Below are 21,270 nucleotides of genomic sequence, written 5' to 3' on the forward strand. Positions count from 1 at the left end.
GAAGCCAACCAACCAGCTCACCGCCCACCAGCATGCGCCACCGCGATCGCAACGCCACCCACGCCGCCTCACTAAGATCGCCACCACGAGGCCAAGAGAACAAGGAGAGGAGGCGTTGGACGACGGGAGCAGCAGCGCCGTAGCCGCGTGGGAGGGAACCACCTCCTCCCCCGTCGTGCAGGAGGCTCGAGCCTCCGGCACCGTCGCGGTCGCCGTTCGGACGCAGCAGCAAGGCATACCAGGCCACCCTGGCCCGGCCAGGCCCGAATCAGGCCCGCTAAGCCCCGCCGGCCACGCTGCAGCAGGGCAGCGCCAGCACCCCAACGCCCATCGCCGCTCCCCCGCCTCCTGGAAGCCACGCCGTCGACCCGCCCCGCCGTCGGCCCGCCCAGACCCAGATGGGGCCCAAAGGACCCAGATCTGGGCCGAGCGGGCGCCGCCTAGCCGCGCCGCCGCGCTACCCCGCCGCCAACGGCGACGCCGCTGTCCAGCCGATCTCCCGCGCCGCGCCAGGAAGCCCCGCCGCCACGCCGGACCGCCGCTGCCTAGGGAACACCCCCCGGCGCCCTCCGCCCCGCGCCGGAGAGCAACCAAGAGGGGAAAGGCCAGGGGACGCCGCCACCAACGTCGCCCGGGCAAGGCCCGGCGGCAAACGCTGACGACGGCGGCGGGAAGGAGGGAATAAGGGGGAGCTGGCGGAGGAGGAGCCGGGGCGCGGCCGGTCGCCCGCGGGGGCGACGCGGTCGCGAGAGCCCGAGGGGAGGAGTTCATCCGCGCGCTCCACCGCTCCCAGAAGCTCGCCGCGGGGTTCAACCCGGCGGACCTGTGGCCTTCGTCCCGGCTTGCCGGCTGGCTCGGCGGGGGCTTGCGCCGCGCCAAGGAGATCCGCGCTACCGGGAACAGCATCCTCGACACCATCATCCGGGAGCGACTCGAGAGGACGACTGAAGGTGGCAGAGGCGAGAACAAGGACCATCACCTGATGGATATGCTGCTAAGCATGCACAAGGAGGGCAGGCTCGACATGGACGCCGTCAAAAACATCATCTTCGTAAGTAGCCAGAGACTCTTTAACTAGCTATACACCAGAAGCTCCCATGCATCCTCTCAGTCTCAGCAAACAAGAACGGTCAAATAACAATAAAATGTGCAGTAGCTAGTCAAATACTATGCAACTGTAAATTGTAATTGGGTTCGCGCGCGCATGCACGCAGGACATATTCAGCGCCGGCAGCGAGACGACAGTCATAGAGTGGGCGATGGCAGAGCTGATGAGGAACCCAGAGGCGATGCACAAGGCCACGGCCGAGGTGCGGCGAGCCCTGGAGGCCCGAGGCAGCGTAGAGGAGCACGCCCTCGGCAAGCTCCCGTACCTGCAGCTGGTAATCCAGGAGGCGCTGCGGCTGCACGCGCCCACGCCGCTGCTCATCCGGCGGGAGTGCCGGGAGCCATGCCAGGTGCTCGGCTACGTCGTGCCGCGGGGAACGCAGGTGTTTGTCAACGCATGGGCGATAGCACGCGACGGGCGGTACTGGCCCGACGCGCCGGAGCGGTTCGAGGGCGAGGGCGCCGTGGACTTCAGGGGCAACGACTTCTCCTTCCTGCCATTCGGCTCCGGCCGGAGGATGTGCCCGGGGATGGCGTTCGGCCTCGCCATCATCGAGCTCACGCTCGCGAGCCTGCTGTTTCACTTTGACTGGGTGGTCTTGCCGGGTGCGGTGGGCGAGCTCGACATAAACCCCAAATTTATTCCATATGAGTCCACCATACCTTCCTATATGCGGTATCTATCTGCCGTTCCATGTAAATTTCTATGTATCAAACTCTAAACCTTCAAATGAAATTCTGTTTTGTATGCTTGAATAGCTCATGTATCAACTAGGGTTGTATATATCTTCTATGTTAGGTGGGTTATTCTCAAGATGAGTGGATTCCGCTCATCATTCATGAGAACATGGCCGGTAACCGGGATGCCCAGTCCCATGCTCAAATCAAATCAAATTAATTGCAAACAAAACTCCCCCAGGACTGTTGTTAGTTGGAGGCACCCGTTGTTTCGGACAAGACATAGATTGATGCTTGTTGGTGGTGAAAGAGTATAAACTTTACCATTCTGTTTGGGAACCGAATGTGTGTAGCATGGAATATATCGAGATCTCTTGATTGTTATGTTGACAATGAAAGTATACCACCCAAAAGTACGTACTGATGGCACTATACGATATGGTATGTTGTGTATCTCAGGTGAACCAACAACGCTGAATGAGGCACTTGATGATCCAAGGTGGAAGAAAGCCATAGATGAAGAATATTCTGCACTCATGAAAAATAAAACCTGGCGTCAATGTGTATGCAAAGCTTTAGCACCAACATCTTGTTCAATGCGTCAATGTGTGTGACGCTTTCTTTCATGATTTAGCTTGTCGAAAGGAAGGAGCAAGGAATCGAGCCCGAATTCTCACCAGACCTTAAGGTGCTCTTGTTGCTTCTGGTTCGCATGGGAATAAAAAACTGTAAACCTGCACTCACTCCATTGTCCTCTTCAGAAAGACTCTCAGCTTATGAAGGGGATCCTCTTCAAGAGATAGAAAGTACAAGGTATAGAAGCACTATTGGAGCATTACAGTACTTGACACTTACACATCCAGATATCTCATTTGCTGCTAACAAAGTCTGTCAGTATCTGCATGCTCCTACCACTGCACACTGGTCAGCTGTCAAGAGGATTGTGAGATATGTAAAACACACTGTGAGCTTGGGCCTTAATTTCAGGCATTCTAATTCTACACTTGTCAGTGCATTTTCTGATGCTGATTGGGCAGGTTGTAGTGATGACAGAAAATCAACCGGAAGCTTTGCAGTCTTCTTTGGGTCCAACCTCATCTCCTGGTATGCAAGAAAGCAGGCAACAGTATCAAGGTCAAGTACAGAGGTTGAGTATAAATCTTTGGCAAATGCCACTGCAGAGATTATTTGGTTAGAGTCACTACTTGAGGAACTGGGAGTTAAGTTAAATCGTGTCTCATGTCTTTCGTGTGACAACTTAGGTGCAACATACTTATCTGCAAATCATGTATTTCATGCCAGAACAAAACATATTGAAATAGACTTTCACTTTGTACGTGAAAGAGTTGCAGACAAGAAACTTGAGATACGGTTCATCCATTCCAAAGATCAAGTAGCTGATGGATTTACCAAGGCACTGCCATCAAAACCATTTGACGAATTCAAGAGGAATCTGAACCTAGGATAGTTGAGATTAAGGGAGGGTTTTAGAATTTATGTTTATCTTTACTTGTAATCTCAACCAACCATATCTTCTTCTCCCTCTCTCCCGTAGCTATCTAGGAGATCTCACTGTAACGACCTGGTCACATGCGATTGGTTCCCTCTTGCTTGTAAGCCATGAAGGAAATATGCCCTAGAGGCAATAATAAAGTTATTACTTATTTCCTTATATCATGATAAATGTTTATTATTCATGCTAGAATTGTATTAACCGGAAACATAATACATGTGTGAATACATAGACAAACAGAGTGTCACTAGTATGCCTCTACTAGACTAGCTCGTTGATCAAAGATGGTTATGTTTCCTAACATAGACAAAGAGTTGTTATTTGATTAACGGGATCACATCATTAGGTGAATGATCTGATTGACATGACCCATTCCATTAGCTTAGCACCCGATCGTTTAGTATATTGCTATTGCTTTCTTCATGACTTATACATGTTCCTATGACTATGAGATTATGCAACTCCCGTTTACCGGAGGAACACTTTGTGTGCTACCAAACGTCACAACGTAAATGGGTGATTATAAAGGTGCTCTACAGGTGTCTCCAAAGGTACATGTTGAGTTGGCGTATTTCAAGATTAGGATTTGTCACTCCGATTGTCGGAGAGGTATCTCTGGGCCCTCTCGGTAATGCACATCACATAAGCCTTGCAAGCATTGCAACTAATGAGTTATTTGTGAGATGATGTATTACGAAACGAGTAAAGAGACTTGCCAGTAACGAGATTGAACTAGGTATTGAGATACCGACGATCAAATCTCGGGCAAGTAACATACCGATGACAAAAGGAACAACGTATGTTGTTATGCGGTCTGACCGATAAAAGATCTTCGTAGAATATGTAGGAGCCAATATGAGCATCCAGGTTCCGCTATTGGTTATTGACCGGAGACGTGTCTCATTCATGTCTACATTGTTCTCGAACCCGTAGGGTCCGCACGCTTAAGGTTTCGATGACAGTTATATTATGAGTTTATGAGTTTTGATGTACCGAAGTTTGTTCGGAGTCCCGGATGTGATCACGGACATGACGAGGAGTCTCGAAATGGTCGAGACATAAAGATTGATATATTGGAAGCCTATATTTGGATATCGGAAGTGTTCCGGGTGAAATCGGGATTTTACCGGAGTACCGGGAGGTTACCGGAACCCCCCGGGAGGTATATGGGCCTTAGTGGGCTTTAGTGGAAGAGAGGAGAGGTGGCCAGGGCTGGGCCGCACGCCCCTCCCCCCTAGTCCGAATAGGACAAGGAGAGGGGGTCGGCGCCCCCCTTCCTTCTCTCTCTCCTCTTTCCCCCTCCCGAATCCTATTCCAACTAGGAAAGGGGGGAATCCTACTCCCGGAGGGAGTAGGACTCCTCCTGGCGCGCCTCCCTAGCCGGCCGCACCCCCCCCCCCTTTGATCCTTTATATACGGAGGCAGGGGGCACCCCTAGACACACAAGTTGATCCACGTGATCATATTCTTAGCCGTGTGCGGTGCCCCCTTCCACCATAGTCCTCGATAATATTGTAGCGGTGCTTAGGCGAAGCCCTGCGACGGTAGTACATCAAGATCGTCACCACGCCGTCGTGCTGACGGAACTCTTCCCCGACACTTTGCTGGATCGGAGTCCGGGGATCGTCATCGAGCTGAACGTGTGCTAGAACTCGGAGGTGCCGTAATTTCGGTGCTTGATCGGTCGAGTCGTGAAGACGTACGACTACATCAACCACGTTGTGCTAACGCTTCCGTTGTCGATCTACAAGGGTACGTAGATCACACTCTCCCCTCTCGTTGCTATGCATCACCATGATCTTGCGTGTGCGTAGGAATTTTTTTGAAATTACTACGAAACCCAACAAGCCAAGGCATGGCTGTTTGCCCATATCAATATAAATCAAACGCGGCTCCTCATCGAGGAGTAGGAACGCTTCCCAATCTAACAAATTGTAATTGGGTTCGCGCGCATGCACGCAAGACATATTCATCGCCGGCAGCGAGACGACAGTCATAGAGTGGGCGATGGCAGAGCTGATGAGGAACCCGGAGGCGATGCACAAGGCCACGGCCGAGGTGCGGCGAGCCCTGGAGGCCCGCGGCAGCATGGAGGAGCACGCCCTCGGCGAGCTCCCGTACCTGCACCTGGTCATCCGGGAGGTGCTACGGCTGCACCCGCCCACGCCGCTGCTCATCCCACGAGGCCCCAAGGAGGAGATGATCGTCCGACTTGCGCTCCACCACGCCCAGGAGGAGGCCTGTGCACGCCTGCGCTCGGACTCCATCCGTCGGGAATCCATTGTGTCCAACCAAATGACGCATGGATCTGGCACTAGGCCGGCCGTAGCTCCCTTGCCGGAGGCCGTGCGGTCCGTCTGGTGTCCGAAGGCGCTGGCGGATGCGCAACCCCTCCGGTGGCGCGCCGACATTCGAGACGCACCATCTTCCCATGAGGCCATGGCATAGCATGCCTGCCGTGCAAGGCACCGGGCGCGGGAGGCGGCGGCAGCCCTCGCAGCAGTGGACGTCGGCGAGGCGGAGTCGCATTCTCCGGCGCCCCATATGGCGCAGCGGTCCGGGCGCCGCAACCACATCGTGGTGGACGTCGACGGCTCGTCCCCGAACGGATCCGTCATTGATTTGATGTCCATCGGCACCATTTGGGTTCCGGGCTCCGACGAGGAAGAGTAGGGCATGAGAGACGGCGGTGCCTCGAGTCCCGTGAGCCAGCTCGTGTCCCATTTCCTACCCTACCTTGCTGGCGACCGGACCAACACTCTGAGGAGCGCAGCCGGCCGCCGGACATGGCCAGGACAGAGCCGGGCGAGCGGGGAGCGCAACCGGACGAGCTCCGCTTAGATTAGGTTTCACGTTGCATGTAATATTATATGGATTTGAGATTTTTAATTTGAGGTATTCGGATGTTGAATGCATTTTTTGAGGCATGACCGGTCACTATTTGCTGACGCGCCCGGGTGCCTCCTCACCACTGTATCGTTCGGCCGTGTACTCTGGTTCGTTATTTTATTTATAAGGCGGGGCGAAAGCATGTTTCAAGAGAAGAGCATATACAACCGGGCTTGGCAATTTCGATCTCTCAAACGCGACCACTAAATGCGGCGTAAGAAAGAATGACAACAACCTCATTGGCTTAGGATGTTGCACATTTTTAAATTGTGATCCAAATTCTAGTACCGTATTGGACTAGGCGTAGTACATACGGTGTGGGCCTTTTGCATTGATACCGACATGTATGAGTACAACTCGTTTACTTGTCCTATAAGGACTCCTATGTGTTGCCCCTCATATATACACCATGTAGTCGCACCTCAGACGGCCTATCGTCTCGTGCTTGTAATACTCCTCCTCATAGTGATTGTGCCTTCGTGCGTCCGTGGTTTTCTCCCGCAAGGGTTTCCACGTAAAAAATCCGTGTGCTCTCTCTGTCTCGTTTATTCTCGTTATTATCTAAAAAATGTACGAGAGTTTGAGACGAGAGTTAGGGTTTTATCTGTGCGCGCCGCCGTGGTGCGATCTGTCCGACCAGGGATCTGTCAATTCGAAGGCAGATCGATTTGTGCTGCAGCCGTCGTAAAAACCGAGACCGACAGGAACTCTGGAGTAGGTCTGCTGTGGATTAATTCCCGTCGAGGCCGCTAGCTGCCCTCGCGTGCATACGCGTCCACGCGTGCTCTGCAGTTGGATCAAGTCCCGAGGCAATTTGTTTTGCTGCTGATACTTGGCGCGTGGGCATTGATCCGTTCAAGTACTGTTTCAACTAGTACTCCTCACGCACTAGTACGTGACGAAGCTAGTACTAATTGAGTACTAGATCATCAATTGCTACAGCCACCGAGAGTTTTCAGGTGCTATTTTTTCAACTCCGTTGCTCCACATTAATTAATTCTATCAAGAATTTTTCTACGACTTGTACTACTTTGTGCACAGTTTATCAACTCATGGCATCCATGAAGTACGATTTTCCGCTGCTAGATCGTGACATAAGGTTTACCCTATGGCAAGTCAAGATGCGGGCGTTGTTGGCACAGGACGACTATGATGTAGCACTGGATAATTTTGGGAAGAACCGAATTGAGGACTGGACTGCTGAGGAGAAAAGAATTGATTGTAAGGCTTTGTTACAAATTCAACTCCATTTGCATAATAATATTTTGCAGGAAGTTTTGAGCGAGAAAACTGCCACCGCTCTATGGTTAAAGCTGGAAGGGATTTGCATGACTAAAGATCTCACCAACAAGATGCATCTGAAGCAGAAATTATTCCTGCACAGGTTACCCGAGGGAGGTAATGTTTTGAATCATGTTTCAGAATTTAAGGAGATTATATCCGATCTAGCTGTGATGGAGGTTAAGTATGAAGAGGAAGATATTGCTTTAATGTTACTTTGTTCACTGCCAAGTTCTTATACCAATTTTAGAGACACCATATTATACAGTCGTTATACTCTCACACTTCATAAAGTTTATGAAGCTTTGAACTCTAAGGAGAAGATGAAATTAATGGTGCCTCATGATGGTTCGAGTTCATCCCAAGCCGAGGGATTATCTGTTCGTGGCAGGACAAAGGAGAAGAACTCCAATAATGGAAACAAAGACAAAAGTAAAAACGGCTACAGGGGTCGGTCGCAATCCAGAGACAAGAAATATTGCAGGTATTGCAAGAGAGATGGGCATGACATCTCAGAGTGTTTCAAGTTGCAAAATAAAGAAAAGAGGAAAGGTAACAAACAAGGTGAAAAATCTGCTAACGTTGCTCGTGATGATAGTTCCGATGATGCTCTTGTCGTTATTGCTGGATGTGTTGAGACCAATGATGAGTGGGTACTTGACACTGCATGCACTTTCCATATGTGTCCACATAGAGATTGGTTTAATACTTTTGATTCCACAACTTCTGCTGGTTCCGTTTTGGGTTTTGATAATTCATCATGCAAGATTGAAAGCATAGGTTCTATTCGAATCAAGATGTTTGATGGCATAATCAGAACTTTGACAGATGTTCGGTATATTTCGAAGATGAAGAGAAATCTTATTTCTATGAGTGCCCTTGATGCAAAGGGATACAAGTATTCAGGTGGAGATAGTGTTTTGAAAGTCACCAAAGGTTCCCTTATTGTGATGAAAGGTGACTTAAGTTCGACCAATGGTCTTTATTACCTTTGAGGTTCTACCGTTTCAGGTAATGCTACTCCAGCTATTTCAAAGAATTCTGATTGTGATGCTGCTAACCTTTGGCATATGCGTCTTGGACATATGAGTGAACTTGGTTTGGCAGAGTTAAATAAGAGAGGTCTTCTTGATGGATATGAACCTGGTAAATTAAATTTTGTGAGCATTGTATCTTCGGCAAGCACAAGAGGGTGAAGTTCAACACTTCGACTCATACAACCAAAGGTATTCTTGATTATGTGCATTCTGATTTATGGGGACCATCTCGCAAGAAGTCACTAGGTGGTGCTAGTTACATGTTGACTATTATTGATGATTATTCGAGAAAAGTTTGGCCTTATTTCTTGAAGCATAAATATGAAGCATTCTCAGCATTTAAGGAGTGGAAGATTATGATTGAAAGATAAACTGAAAATAAGGTAAAAATACTTCGCACTAATAATGGTATGGAATTCTGTTCTAAGCAATTTAAGAATTATTGCAAGTCTGAAGGCATTGTCAGACATTAAACCGTTCCTTATACTCCTCAACAAAACGGTGTTGCTGAACGTATGAACAGGACCATTATTTCCAGAGCCCGTTGCATGTTGTCCAATGCAGGTTTGCATAGGCATTTTTAGGCTGAGGCCGCTTCCACTGCTTGTTATCTCATTAACCGTTCACCATCTATTGCTCTTAATAAGAAAACTCCAATTGAGGTATGGTCTGGTTCACCTGCTGATTATTCACAGTTGAGAGTTTTTGGTTGCACTGCTTATGCTCATGTTGATAATGAAAAATTGGAGCCTAGGGCTATTAAGTGCATCTTTCTTGGTTATAAGTCTGGTGTTAAAGGTTTTAAATTATGGACTCCTGAAACCCAGAAGGTTGTTATGAGCAGAAATGTTATCTTTAATGAATTGCTATGTTACATGATGTTTCATCTACTAATGTTCCTGTTGAGAGTGAACAACAGCCTCCTATTCAGCAGCCTACTGTTCAGGTGGAGCATGTTATTGATTCAGGTGATACATCTCGTAATGAAATTGTTGATGCACATGATGAACCCGTCGTTAATGATGAACATGTCACTCCCACTCCAAATCAGCCTATTGTTCCACCCAGTTGGAATCTTGCACGTGACAGAGTTAGACGGGATAGTAATAAACCTGACAGGTTAATTGAAGAATGCAATATTGTTTCTTTTGCTTTATCTGTTGCAGAAGAAATTGAAGGTAATGTTGAGCCTTCTTCATATTCCGAGGCTATTATTTCTAGTGATAGTAATAAGTGGATGACTGCTATGCATGATGAGATGGAATCACTTGAAAAGAATGGCACTTGGGATTTAGTAAGATTACATAGAGAGAAGAAACCTATTCATTGCAAGTGGGTTTTCAAGAGGAAAGAAGGTGTTTCTCCTAATGATGAGACAAGATATAAAGCAAGGTTAGTTGCTAAAGGTTATAGCTAGATTCCAGGTATTGACTATAACGAAGTCTTTTCTCCTGTTGTGAAGCATAGCTCTATTCGCACTTTACTCAGTATTGTTGCCATGCATGATCTTGAGCTTGAACAATTGGATGTTAAAACTGCATTCTTACATGGAGAATTAGAAGAGGATATTTATATGGAACAACCTGAAGGTTTTGTTATTCCTGGAAAAGAAAAGCTTGTCTGTAAGTTAAAGAAATCTCTTTATGGATTGAAGCAATCCTCGAGACAGTGGTACAAGAGATTTGACACCTTTATGCTCTCTCAAGGTTTCAAAAGGTCTAATTATGATAGTTGTGTTTATTTGAAAACTGTCAAAGATTCAACTATTTATTTGCTCCTTTATGTTGATGATATGCTAATTGCTGCAAAGAGTATGTCAGAGATTAATGAACTAAAGAAGCAATTGAGTAATGAATTTGAGATGAAGGATTTGGGTGCAGCAAAGAAAATACTTGGCATGGAAATATCCAGAGATAGACCATCTGGAAAAGTGTATCTCAGTCAGAAGGGATATATTAATAAAGTTCTTCGTCGTTTTAATATGCATAATGCCAAGCCAGTAAGTACTTCATTAGCTGCACACTTCAAATTATCATCAGTTTTATGTCCTAAGTCGGATGCCGATATTGAGTACATGTCTAGAGTTCCCTATTCAAGTGCAGTTGGTTCACTTATGTATGCCATGGTTTGTTCTCGTCCTGATTTATCATATGCATTGAGTGTTGTCAGTAGATACATGGCTAATCCTGAAAAAGAGCATTGGAGAGCAGTTCAGTGGATTTTCAGATACCTGCGTGATACTTCTAATGCTTATTTACAGTTTGGGAAAACTAGAGATGGACTTGTTGGTTTTGTTGATTCTGATTTTGTTGGTGATTTGGATAAGAGAAGATCACTCACAGGTTATGTTTTCACCATTGGTGGTTGTGCTGTGAGTTGGAGAGCAACTTTGTAGTCTATTGTGGCTTGTTCCACTACTGATGCCGAGTATATGGCTATTTCTGAGGCATGCAAAGAAGCTATCTGGTCGAGAGGTTTGTACACTGAGCTTTGTGGAGACTCATCTTGCCCTACCGTATTTAGTGACAGTCAAAGTGCTATATATCTTACAAAGAATCCAATGTATCATGAGAGAACAAAGCACATTGATGTCAGATATCACTATATTCGAAATGTTGTTGCTGAAGGTGATTTGAAGGTATGCAAGATAAGTACTCATGATAATCCTGCTGATATGATGACAAAGCCAGTTCCGACCAATAAGTTTGAGCTTTGCTCAGGCTTAGTTGGTATTTCTCACTAGTCCTATGAACTTTGACGCACAAGGTGTTTAAACTGATTTGGATGGAGTTATTCATTTTCTTCGACTACTGGAGGGAATTTGGCTCAAGGTGGAGATTGTTAAATTATGATCCAAATTCTAGTACCGTATTGGACTAGACGTAGTACATACGGTGTGGGCCTTTTGCGTTGGTACCGACGTGTACGAGTACAACTTGTTTACTTGTCCTATAAGGACTCCTATGTGTTGTCCCTCATATATACCCCATGTAGTCGCACCTCAGACGGCCTGTCGTCTCGTGCTTGTAATACTCCTCCTCATAGTGATTGCGCCTTCGTGCATACGTGGTTTTCTCCCGCAAGGGTTTCCACGTAAAAAATCCGTGTGCTCTCTCTGTCTCGTTTATTCTCGTTATTATCTAACACACATCAATTTGAGTCGTGCATGTATTGCCCCATATTTTCTATCACACATCAATCTGGTTGTATGCCACCTAGTTAGTCTTTGGTTGTTGCGTTTCGGGCGTAAGTTGATGATTAGTATCAAACCACTACCATCCGTAAGAGAAATCATCAAATACAAAGTAAAGGTACTTCCAATATCTTGGTGGTGCTTTTCTGCGTCAACCAATCTCATCATTAGATTAATTGGTGGGCAACATAGAATTCACGCAAATCTCAACCATCTCGCTGCATCTAGTAGCACTGGGAAAGATAATAAACAGAGCCACGGAATAAAGGGTGTGTTGAAACTTAGTTATGTGTGACCTCCTGCTGTTTGTTTTTCCTCCGTTGTGGAGACAAAGTTGGAATGTTCTAAAAATGCACCAAAGGAAATACAATAAATAATCAAAATAGTTATGCCATACAATCAAATTTCATTGAGATTTATTGCAATCAATTTCTATAGCAACACACGAAGCATCATCTAGTTAAGTTAAAGCTTAAGGCCTGGGATTCATGATCAAATCGAGATACCAGTAGCGGGGGGTGGACTTAGATGCGACAACACGCCCAAAGTTCCAGAGGCCGGCAGGGGTTCAAGTATAACTAATGATCAATGTCAAAATGTTCATACCTCAAAAATGTTGAGACAATGTGGACGTTACAAATTGCATTGAGTGCATGTACAATTGGATTTATAGGTATACTTGTGGAGCTAGCGAGGCGAGCTACCCATCCGACGACGACAATTTGGAGATTTTGATGATGATCTCCTCTAGAAGCGATGGACATGTGGTTTTGAGATCCTTGAAACCCTTAGTTCCCACCACTTGCTCGAGCACATGCGGCTGCGAAATGTGCTCCATGCAGAAGTCCTTGAGCCCCTGGCAAAGGTGGTGGTCCGCCAGCTTCAACGTGCCCACCACATTCTTTGCCGTGACGTGCTCGCACAGTATGTTCTCGCACATGGCCTTCATCCTCTCCAGGCCGAACCGGTCCGCTGCAGCCACCCACCTTCAAGGTGCACGCCACCCACACGTCTGCAGCTCCAGGAGGACTAGTTATCATCTCGAGGAACACGCCTATGTGTTTCTCTTGGTCTTCCTCCTTGTCGTCGTGCCCGTGCCCGCGGATTCCTGACGGGTACACGAGAATAACCCAGCCGTGGCCGCCGATTTGGAACGTCCCAGATCGGATGCATTCGTCCACGCCGAACCTCCTCTGCATGGCACTCAAGTTTGGGATCCTGAACTCGTGCGTGCCTTTGAACGTCTCCGACGAGTTAAACATGGACGCGCTCTTTTGTGGCTGCTGAGTGCAGCCGCCATTGGCCATTGAGGAGGAGGAAGATGACGATGATGAAGGCAAAGGTGTGCGTCCATATTTTCTCTAACACGTCGGTCACAAAGACGCCACAGCTTTCCTTGAGCTCCTTGTACTCCTCCGTTGCCACCACGGCGGCGTGGACGTTGGGGTCGGACGTCATGTACTCCACGCAGACGGCCTCTAGCTGCCGGCAGCTGTCTCGGCCGTGCACCAGCATCAGTGTCGTCATCACAGATTTGGCGTCCATGTTGTCTGCGAGTATCTTCTCGCACATGAGCCTCAGCCTCTCCAGGGCGTAAGGATAGGGGTGGTCGAAGCAGCAGATGAGGGCCCAGGTGCAGCCGCCGGTCTGGAAGTCGGCGGACCGGACGGTGTTGCGGACGCCGAGGTCCTTGCGCGCGCGGTAGCCGACGATGTCGAAGCGGTGCTCGCCCCGGAGGAACGCCGACCGGTGCGCCGACGAGGTCTTGTTCCGCGGCTGCGACGGCGCCATGACGATCTTGATTGGCTCGATGGAACGAGATGTCATGCATATATATGGATCTCTCATCGCTATCGATCTATATGTTGTTAGAGGTTGAGTCGGAGTCTGATGCTAGCCGTAGCCCAATGAGACACTTCTCTTAGAGCATCTCCAACATGCGCCGGACGCGCCGCGCGCAAAAAACAGATTTGCCGCGCGCGCATCGCCTGATTTGACGCAGCGCGCAGCACTGGCTCCAGCAGCCGCGCTAAAATGCAGCGCGTGCGCTACTCCAGCAGCACGCTAAAAATGCAGCGCGCGCGACAATATTTTCGGAAGCATAATAAGATAAATTGCATAGATAAAAAATAAAGATAAACGATACAAAGGTATTTTACATCGGTGCAACTAGATAGATAGTTCGAAAACATAGATAGATAGAACTATGGTGCAAGTAGATAGAAACTACTACGGTATACTAGATAGAAACTACTCCAAATCGCTACCACCATCATCACCATCATCATCCTCGTCGGTGTTGTCCGAGGTATCGAGTCAAATGTCGTCCCAACGTTCATCGTCTGACGTGAAGATCGACCTCCCACCTGCTGAAACGATGCCGCACTGCGCATTCGTCAATGCCTTCCCCCGACGCCGGTCCGCCCGCTCCGTGCGGCGTCTTGCCGTCCTCTCCGCCCAGTAGGCACGCTCGTCGGCGACGTCCTCCGGGTGGCGACGGCGCCACTCTGCCATGGCTCGCTCGTCCTCCTCGGCGATGGGGAGTCGGCGGCAGCGCCGAGCGTGGTCGGCACGGTCCATGTCGGTGATGAGACGCGGCGGAGGGGCGACGCGCTGCGCCTGCTCGTGCGTGAAGACGTTCCGGAAGTTCATCTGCGTTCGGGGCCTATCCAACCGCCACGCCGCCGCGTTGTACGCGCGGGCCGCCTCGTACGCGCTCCGGAACGACCCGAGGCCGAGCCAGACGTCGCCGGACCGGATTTCGGCGGAGTACCAGCCGTTGGGGCGCTCCCAGACGCCGCGGTAGCCCGACGAACCCCGGCGGCGCGGCGGCATGGTGGCGCGGAAAGCGGCGAAGCGGCGAGGTTGCGAGGGGAGGGCGCGTGGCTGTGTCTGTGCGCGTGGCGAGCGCGGCATTTTATAGGCGCGCGCGAAGCGGCGCGCCAAATCTACCGCGTCGCGTGCCGCTTTCTCCCGCGCGCGCGCAAACGCTTTCCGCGCGCGGTAACTTCCCGCCACCGCTAGAGCGCGCGGAACCAGCCGGCGCGCTCTAAACCCAAATTTTACCGCGCGGGCGCGTCTTTTGCAGCACCTGTTGGAGATGCTCTTAGGAAAAGTCATAGCATAACTGCTCTCCGCCAAATCCCTCTCTGTTTTTTTTAGCATACGCCAAATCCCTCTTTAGGGCATGTATAATGGTTATATTTTAGCCTTATCATTGCTGAGGTGGAGGAGAGAGAAATGAAAAAAGAGTTTTGTCTTATTTTAATCAAGAGATGATCTCTTAGCACAGTTTGTCTCACCATAAATTTAGGAACAGAGATAAGACTAACATATAACCCATTGTACGTTATGTTTTATTGTCATATCTTAATTGGATGGTGGGTGTAAGATAAGACCGTCTTATCAATCATTGTACATACCCTTACCTTTATTAGATTAGAGTGAAATTTCGTTTTTTACCCCCTGCTTTAACATATTTCGAGCAAGTTGCACTATTTAAAAGCTTTTCATCCTAATTGCCCTATTTAGCGAATGTTCTATTAGGTTTTACCCTATTTGGTGTTCGTTTGCCAGATATCCCATGTAGTGATCTATCATGTAGGTCCCGACCACTAGGTACATGTGGCGCGTCACGTCACAATATTTCTCCTCACGTTTTTCTCGGTGTCCTAATCAGTTTTTTTTAACATCAGTACAGACACAAGCGTTCATATACACGTGCATATACTCATCTCTATAAACGCACACACGCGCATCCTACCTCTATGAGCACCTTTGAAAGACTGAGCCGGCATATCATCTTCAAATTTACGAAGTCACCGTAGGCACCTCGTCGTCGATGGGAACGTCTCTTCCCACTGAATGCGCATCGCCGGAAATTCTAAAATAAATCCAGAAATAAATGCAAGCACCAGGATTTGAACCCTGGTGGACTGGTGTCCTAATCAATTGAATTGATTAGCTAGACACGGTTTCTTCCCTATTGCCTCGCCTTGATGACTATTATTCATGTCACTCAACTCTGTGTTCATTGCATTCACCTTATTCTTATTCACCGCATTTGCTTCTGGGCGTTGCGTCATAGTAGACGTAACCCCATTGAAGCTTTGTCCAGAAAAGAACCACCAAAAGAACTATCTGCAACATAAAAAGTTTTAAAGGGGGGACAAAAAAACTGGTGAAACTCTCTCTAAGTGGGTAATCTAGATGAAAAAATGCTAACTGGGTTAATTCGCGTTAAAATGTCAAAATAAAGGGGGAGGGGGTGGTCATGTGCAAATTTGTTAAAAAATAATTAACAGAGAGAGTAAGGGTTTTGTAAATTGCCAAAGAGACCTGAGTTTGGGATCCATATTTCTGTTTGAAAAATAAATTCCAAGGAACATAGGCATGGATTCGTATTCGCGTTGTTGGGTGCTTATGTTTACCTGAGTTTTGCAATGATAAAGAAGATGAGTTAATTGAAAGAGAGAGACTGTGAGTATAATGAGTTGTTGGTTGATAACATGACTATTTTTACCACAAACTATTGAAAATGTGACTGTTGCATCGATCAGGCCACACACACAGAAATCAATCGTCAGGTGGCTTCATGCACCCGTAACTACTATCCTCTCAACAAACACTCGATCGCGTCGCTTGCGGTGGTACGGTTCATCGGCTCGAAAATCATCCTTGTATGAGAAGGTGCTCCATCATATCTGGATATGGTGGTTGTTCTCCTTTTTCTCTGGTGTTGCCCTTGGCGATGGCGGAGGGCGATGGTGCGCAAAGATTCCGCGAGGCACACCATGACCAGGCCCTGCGATCACGCCATGTCCCCCCAATGCATGGCATGGTGGCGGACTAGCAATGCTCCACATCTGCAGTCCTGCTGTTGTGACTCTTCTTGCGCCAATGGTCGGGCTCTGACTTCAAGTTGTCGACGTCAAGAATGCGGGACTACGGTCTCGTGCAGCTGCTCGCCTACCTGAGCAGGAACTGTTCCTAGTTGCTTTGGACGAAAAGATTTATTTTTGTAAATAAACGAATCAATTGATGCATTGAACATTTACCTTAAACTGAATTGAAATACCTCCGTTTCAAAATATAAGGTGCATTAGTTTTTTCAAAAGTCAAACATGTGCATGTTTGACCAAAAAATTTAGAAAAAAATATCAATATCTACGGTACAAAATTTCTATCGTTAGGTCCGTCACGAAAAGTATTTCTAGATTTATTTATTTTGTATTGTAGATGTTGATATTTTATTCTATACTCTTGGTCAAACATACACAAGTTTGACTTGCACGAAAATAGGTACACCTTATATTCCGAAATGAATGGAGTAGAGTTGCGTATGTATTGATTGTGATTGAACTCGAATTGATGCATCATGTCATCCCCGTGTTGTTATTTGGTAATCTTGTGTATCCTCATATTGTCATTTGTAGTATTTGTCAGATTGTTAAATCGTAAAGTGTTGAGTTCAAACTATTGATCATTTGCAAATGAGCCATATTTGATGTTTTTACGTGGGGTAGTTTGGGGGAATTTACAGGCATTAAAAAATCTATGTTGCCTAAAAAAAATTGACCATGGGTTAGCTCTAATCCTGACTCTATAGGTGACTATGCACTTGGGTGTTTTTTTGGTGTTTGTCATGTTGTTGCCTCGGCGAGATGTATTGCCCTGGGCTGGTTCTCGGTTCGGTTTTCCTCGTAAACTGGATCATGGTTTTTGATCCGGTTTCTCACATAAACTGGTCAATTTCTTTTTAACAGAGATCAATAAACAGGTGGGGATTCCTCCTCCCATCCCAGTGGAGAAAAGACTAGTCATTGCTAATTGCCCTGCACTGCACCACAGAGTGAGGACGCAGCTTCGGCTGCTCCCTCTGCCCCTCACAAACAAGAAAAACTAAACAGTGCACGTATGGGGTTGGTGCCTTGGCAGACATGATGATCCATCCATACTTTTAAGAGAGGATAGAAGATAAGATGCGTTTAAAAGAGAGGCACCTTTGCATGCATCCACAAGGAGAAGGCTGTACAGACAGACGACATATGTACCCCGGTAGGTACTACTCATTCATCCACAGGGAAACGAAAGGAAGAGGCAGGCACCTGCAAAGCTGCATGCGGCCAAGTGCTCTGTGGTTCCTCCTGCCAAATTAGTACTCCCTCCGATCCAAAATAAGTGTCGCTGTTTTGAACTAATCTTAGTTTGATAATGCGGCACTTATTATGAATTTGAGGGAGTGGTATATAGTAACACTCTTACAGACTATACTCACTGAAGCATATGTCCGTCGTCCATGTGTCAGGGTAACTGTTTTTCTTAATTTGGCAACAGAAAAGGGTAAGTGTTTTACACTCTAAAAAATGTCTATATACATCCATATGTGGTAGTCCATTTGAAATCTCTAAAAAGACAAATATTTAGGAACGGAGGGAGTAACAAATAAAAAGGCCAGCTAATACATGAGCCGAGGAGCTTAGTCTCACCATTATATTAGTGGTAGGTAGGTAGACTCCATCCCCCATTTTTCCGTGGGCACAGGCGTTTCACTTTTTCTAACCACCTAGAGGCAGGGAGAATTGTCCCTCATCTTTTGAAGGAAATCAAATCATAAGATTACTCGCTAGTTGAGCTCCGTGCAGCAGTAGAAAAGGTGTGCAGCGCACGGGCAACGCGAGGAGGACCGGACCACCTGCAGCCTCATCATGGCATGCTGCATCTTCTCTCTTGACACAAAAGGTATTGCTGCAAACGACAACCTAGTCTTATCACCACCTGATTCTCCTCCTCATCTTATAGTTATAGTGTCTTCATAGTGCAAACTAATGTACACGTGGTATCATCGATAGATAGATAGATGGTTTTATTTATTATTAGGTTGTACATTCATTTTACCTTGGGCTGCGTTATGTTATACGGTAACACATACTCCCTCCGTTCAAAAACTTAGTGTGTCCGCGTTTCCCAAGATTCAACTTTGACTATAAATTTAACCAACAAGACCTACTGCGGAGGGAGCAAAAATTATATAATTGAAAAGTTCTTTTGAATACGAATTCATTGGTATAAATTTTGCTCCCGTCGTAGTCTATATATGCATGACACTAGTATAAGTTACTCCCACTATGACTATCCTAACAACCTCCCTCCCAGATGCATGCATGCATGACGGATTAACAGATGCAGCAACCAACGGGGTAGAGGTGGGAGAGACAAGGCAGAAAAGATTACCTGGGGCTCACTTGTCCCCCTCCTGTCCCCTCGATCGCGCATGCATCGCCATCACCGTACCATACATTGCAGCTGACCCTGTGATCTGCTCCTCCCTCTCCCTCCTCCCATATAACCCTGGCTAGCCTACGCCTGGTGCCCAACAAGGACACTCACACTCTGCTGCTTGGTTGCCATTCACCATGGAGATGGAGAGAGTTTGCAAGAGACGGCCGGGCATGCCTCCTGCTCTCCTTCTCGCCCTTCACGGCATGGATGAGCAGATGCCTGCGTCATCGACTGCAGCGGCCGTGCCTCCGCCGCAGACCCCCGTTGAGCCCATGGAATACCTGTCCAGGTCCTGGAGCGTCTCCGCCGAGGAGATATCCAAGGCCCTGCGGCTCAAAGGGGCCACCAAGCGGAGCTTCCTCGCCCCCGTCGACACTCTTCTTCCACCACGCACGGCCACCATACCGGATACGGAGACGTCCTCCTACGAGCTCGTCGCCTCCCCTGCCGCTTCCGGTCACCAGCTCCAGCGCCAACAACATGTAACCAATCAATCCACACCGTCTCTTGCTTCTTCCCTTCTTTTTCTGCTCTGCACATATATGTATGTGTCAATCAAGTTGGAAACAACAAATTCAGATGCAAAAGAGTTAGTAGTAAGTAGTAACCATTTCTCATCTGCTTGTTGTTACTTACCCAGCCATCTCTGCTCTGCAGCTAGATGCAACAGGGAGGAGCTCCATCAGCTGCCACCGCCACTCCAACTCAGTGACCAGATGGTACTTCCAGCACAAGGAGACCGCCAAGCACGGCAGAAAGGAGAAGGCGCGAGCCGACCTGGCCCAGGCACATGCCATGGTCTCCGTTGCCCAGGTATCCGCCGCGGTTGCCGCCGTCACCGCGGCCACCAGCCGGGACAACCAAGACTCCAAGATAGCTGCAGCCATGGCGTCGGCCACCAAGCTGCTGGCTTCGCACTGCGCTGAGGCGGCCCAGCTTGCAGGGGCTGGTCATGAGCAGGTGTCCTCTGCTGTCCGCTCTGCGGTTGGTGTCACGGGCCCGGGTGATCTGATGACGCTCACAGCGGCCGCAGCGACAGGTGAGAAATCCCCATAAATTGTCATCACACTGAAATTCATCTGCTGTTACATGATAAACGGCTGAATTGTGTGCCTCCTGATGATATTGCGTGCAAAGCTTTGAGAGGAACTGCGACGCTGAAGAAGAGGGTCCAGCGCGAGGCCAGAAGCAATGCAAGCGTCAGTCCTTATGAGAAGGCCCCTCTGTCCTGGAGTCCTGATATCTGGTGCAAGGAAGGCAAGCTACTAAAACGAACAAGAAAAGGTGAGAGCTAATAAACTATTGAGAGCATTTAATTACATTCTGCTGACAATAAAATCTGAACTTCTGAAGCATGATCAAGAGACCTGACACGCAAACTTTTGTCCCTGAATCAGGGGATTTACACAAGAGACGGGTATCAATCTACATCAACAAGAGGTCACAGGTAGGGCAATTTGCCTTCAGAGCTTCATTTGTAATAGGAGAAAAGGTTTACACTTATATAACTCTAGAAAATCATATATGAATTAACAGCAAGTTTGGATAATTACAGGTCATATTGAAGTTGAAGAGCAAACACATTGGAGGTGCACTATCAAAAAACAATAAAAGTAGGTTTAGCTGTTTCATATCTCAGCAGTTAATACCTGATGTCGATGCTTCCTGAATCTGAATACTGATCTGATGCTTGAAAATACTTACAGGTGTGGTTTATGGGGTATACAGTGAGCTCCCAGAGTGGACTGAGCCAGGGAAACGTTTACCAGAGACATGCTGCTTTGGCTTGAGTACAGCACAGGGCCTGATTGAGTTCAAGTGTGAGAGCAGCACCAGTAAACAGAGCTGGGTTCATGGCGTGCAAAATCTGCTCCAGCAGGTTGATGTAGCTGACCAAGTAGGGCACAGGCTAGAAACACTAAAACTCAACTGGTGCAGTTAGTACATGAATACAAATTTTGCAGGACAGAGGGTGTATTAGGATTTTAGGACAAGTGCCTTGCACTATCAGTGTCTGCAATAAACAACAAATTATGTTTTTGGCAAGAGGTATGGATTATTGCTTGATTATTCTCATAACATCAACCCAGGTCAAGATACACCTAATGGCTCGACGTGAGTATATTACTCCCTCCGTTAGTTTTTATAAGACGCTGAACGTCTTATAAAAACTAACGGAGGTAGTACTTAATTAACGAATAATGTACTGCTAGTTTTGGAAAAAGAATACACATTGTAACAATTAATAAAAAAAGGGTTCAAAACACAACAGTCTTCATCACTTCATATGG

The 21,270-nt window shown here is 47.6% G+C and overlaps 1 protein-coding gene across 1 annotated transcript; it reads left to right on the forward strand.

Moving 5' to 3' along the window:
- The first annotated feature begins 19,087 nt into the window (after positions 1–19,087).
- Positions 19,088–21,019, forward strand: LOC119304305 (VAN3-binding protein-like). The gene is made up of 6 exons (XM_037581480.1): positions 19,088–19,461; positions 19,637–20,018; positions 20,117–20,263; positions 20,377–20,426; positions 20,535–20,592; positions 20,686–21,019. Exons 1-6 carry the CDS (start codon positions 19,114–19,116, stop codon positions 20,919–20,921), a joined length of 1,221 nt encoding a protein of 406 aa, XP_037437377.1. The 5' UTR covers positions 19,088–19,113; the 3' UTR covers positions 20,922–21,019.
- The last annotated feature ends 251 nt before the right edge of the window (positions 21,020–21,270 follow it).

This window comes from Triticum dicoccoides, chromosome 5A (genome assembly GCF_002162155.2).
Source record: "Triticum dicoccoides isolate Atlit2015 ecotype Zavitan chromosome 5A, WEW_v2.0, whole genome shotgun sequence".
NCBI lineage: Eukaryota > Viridiplantae > Streptophyta > Magnoliopsida > Poales > Poaceae > Triticum > Triticum dicoccoides.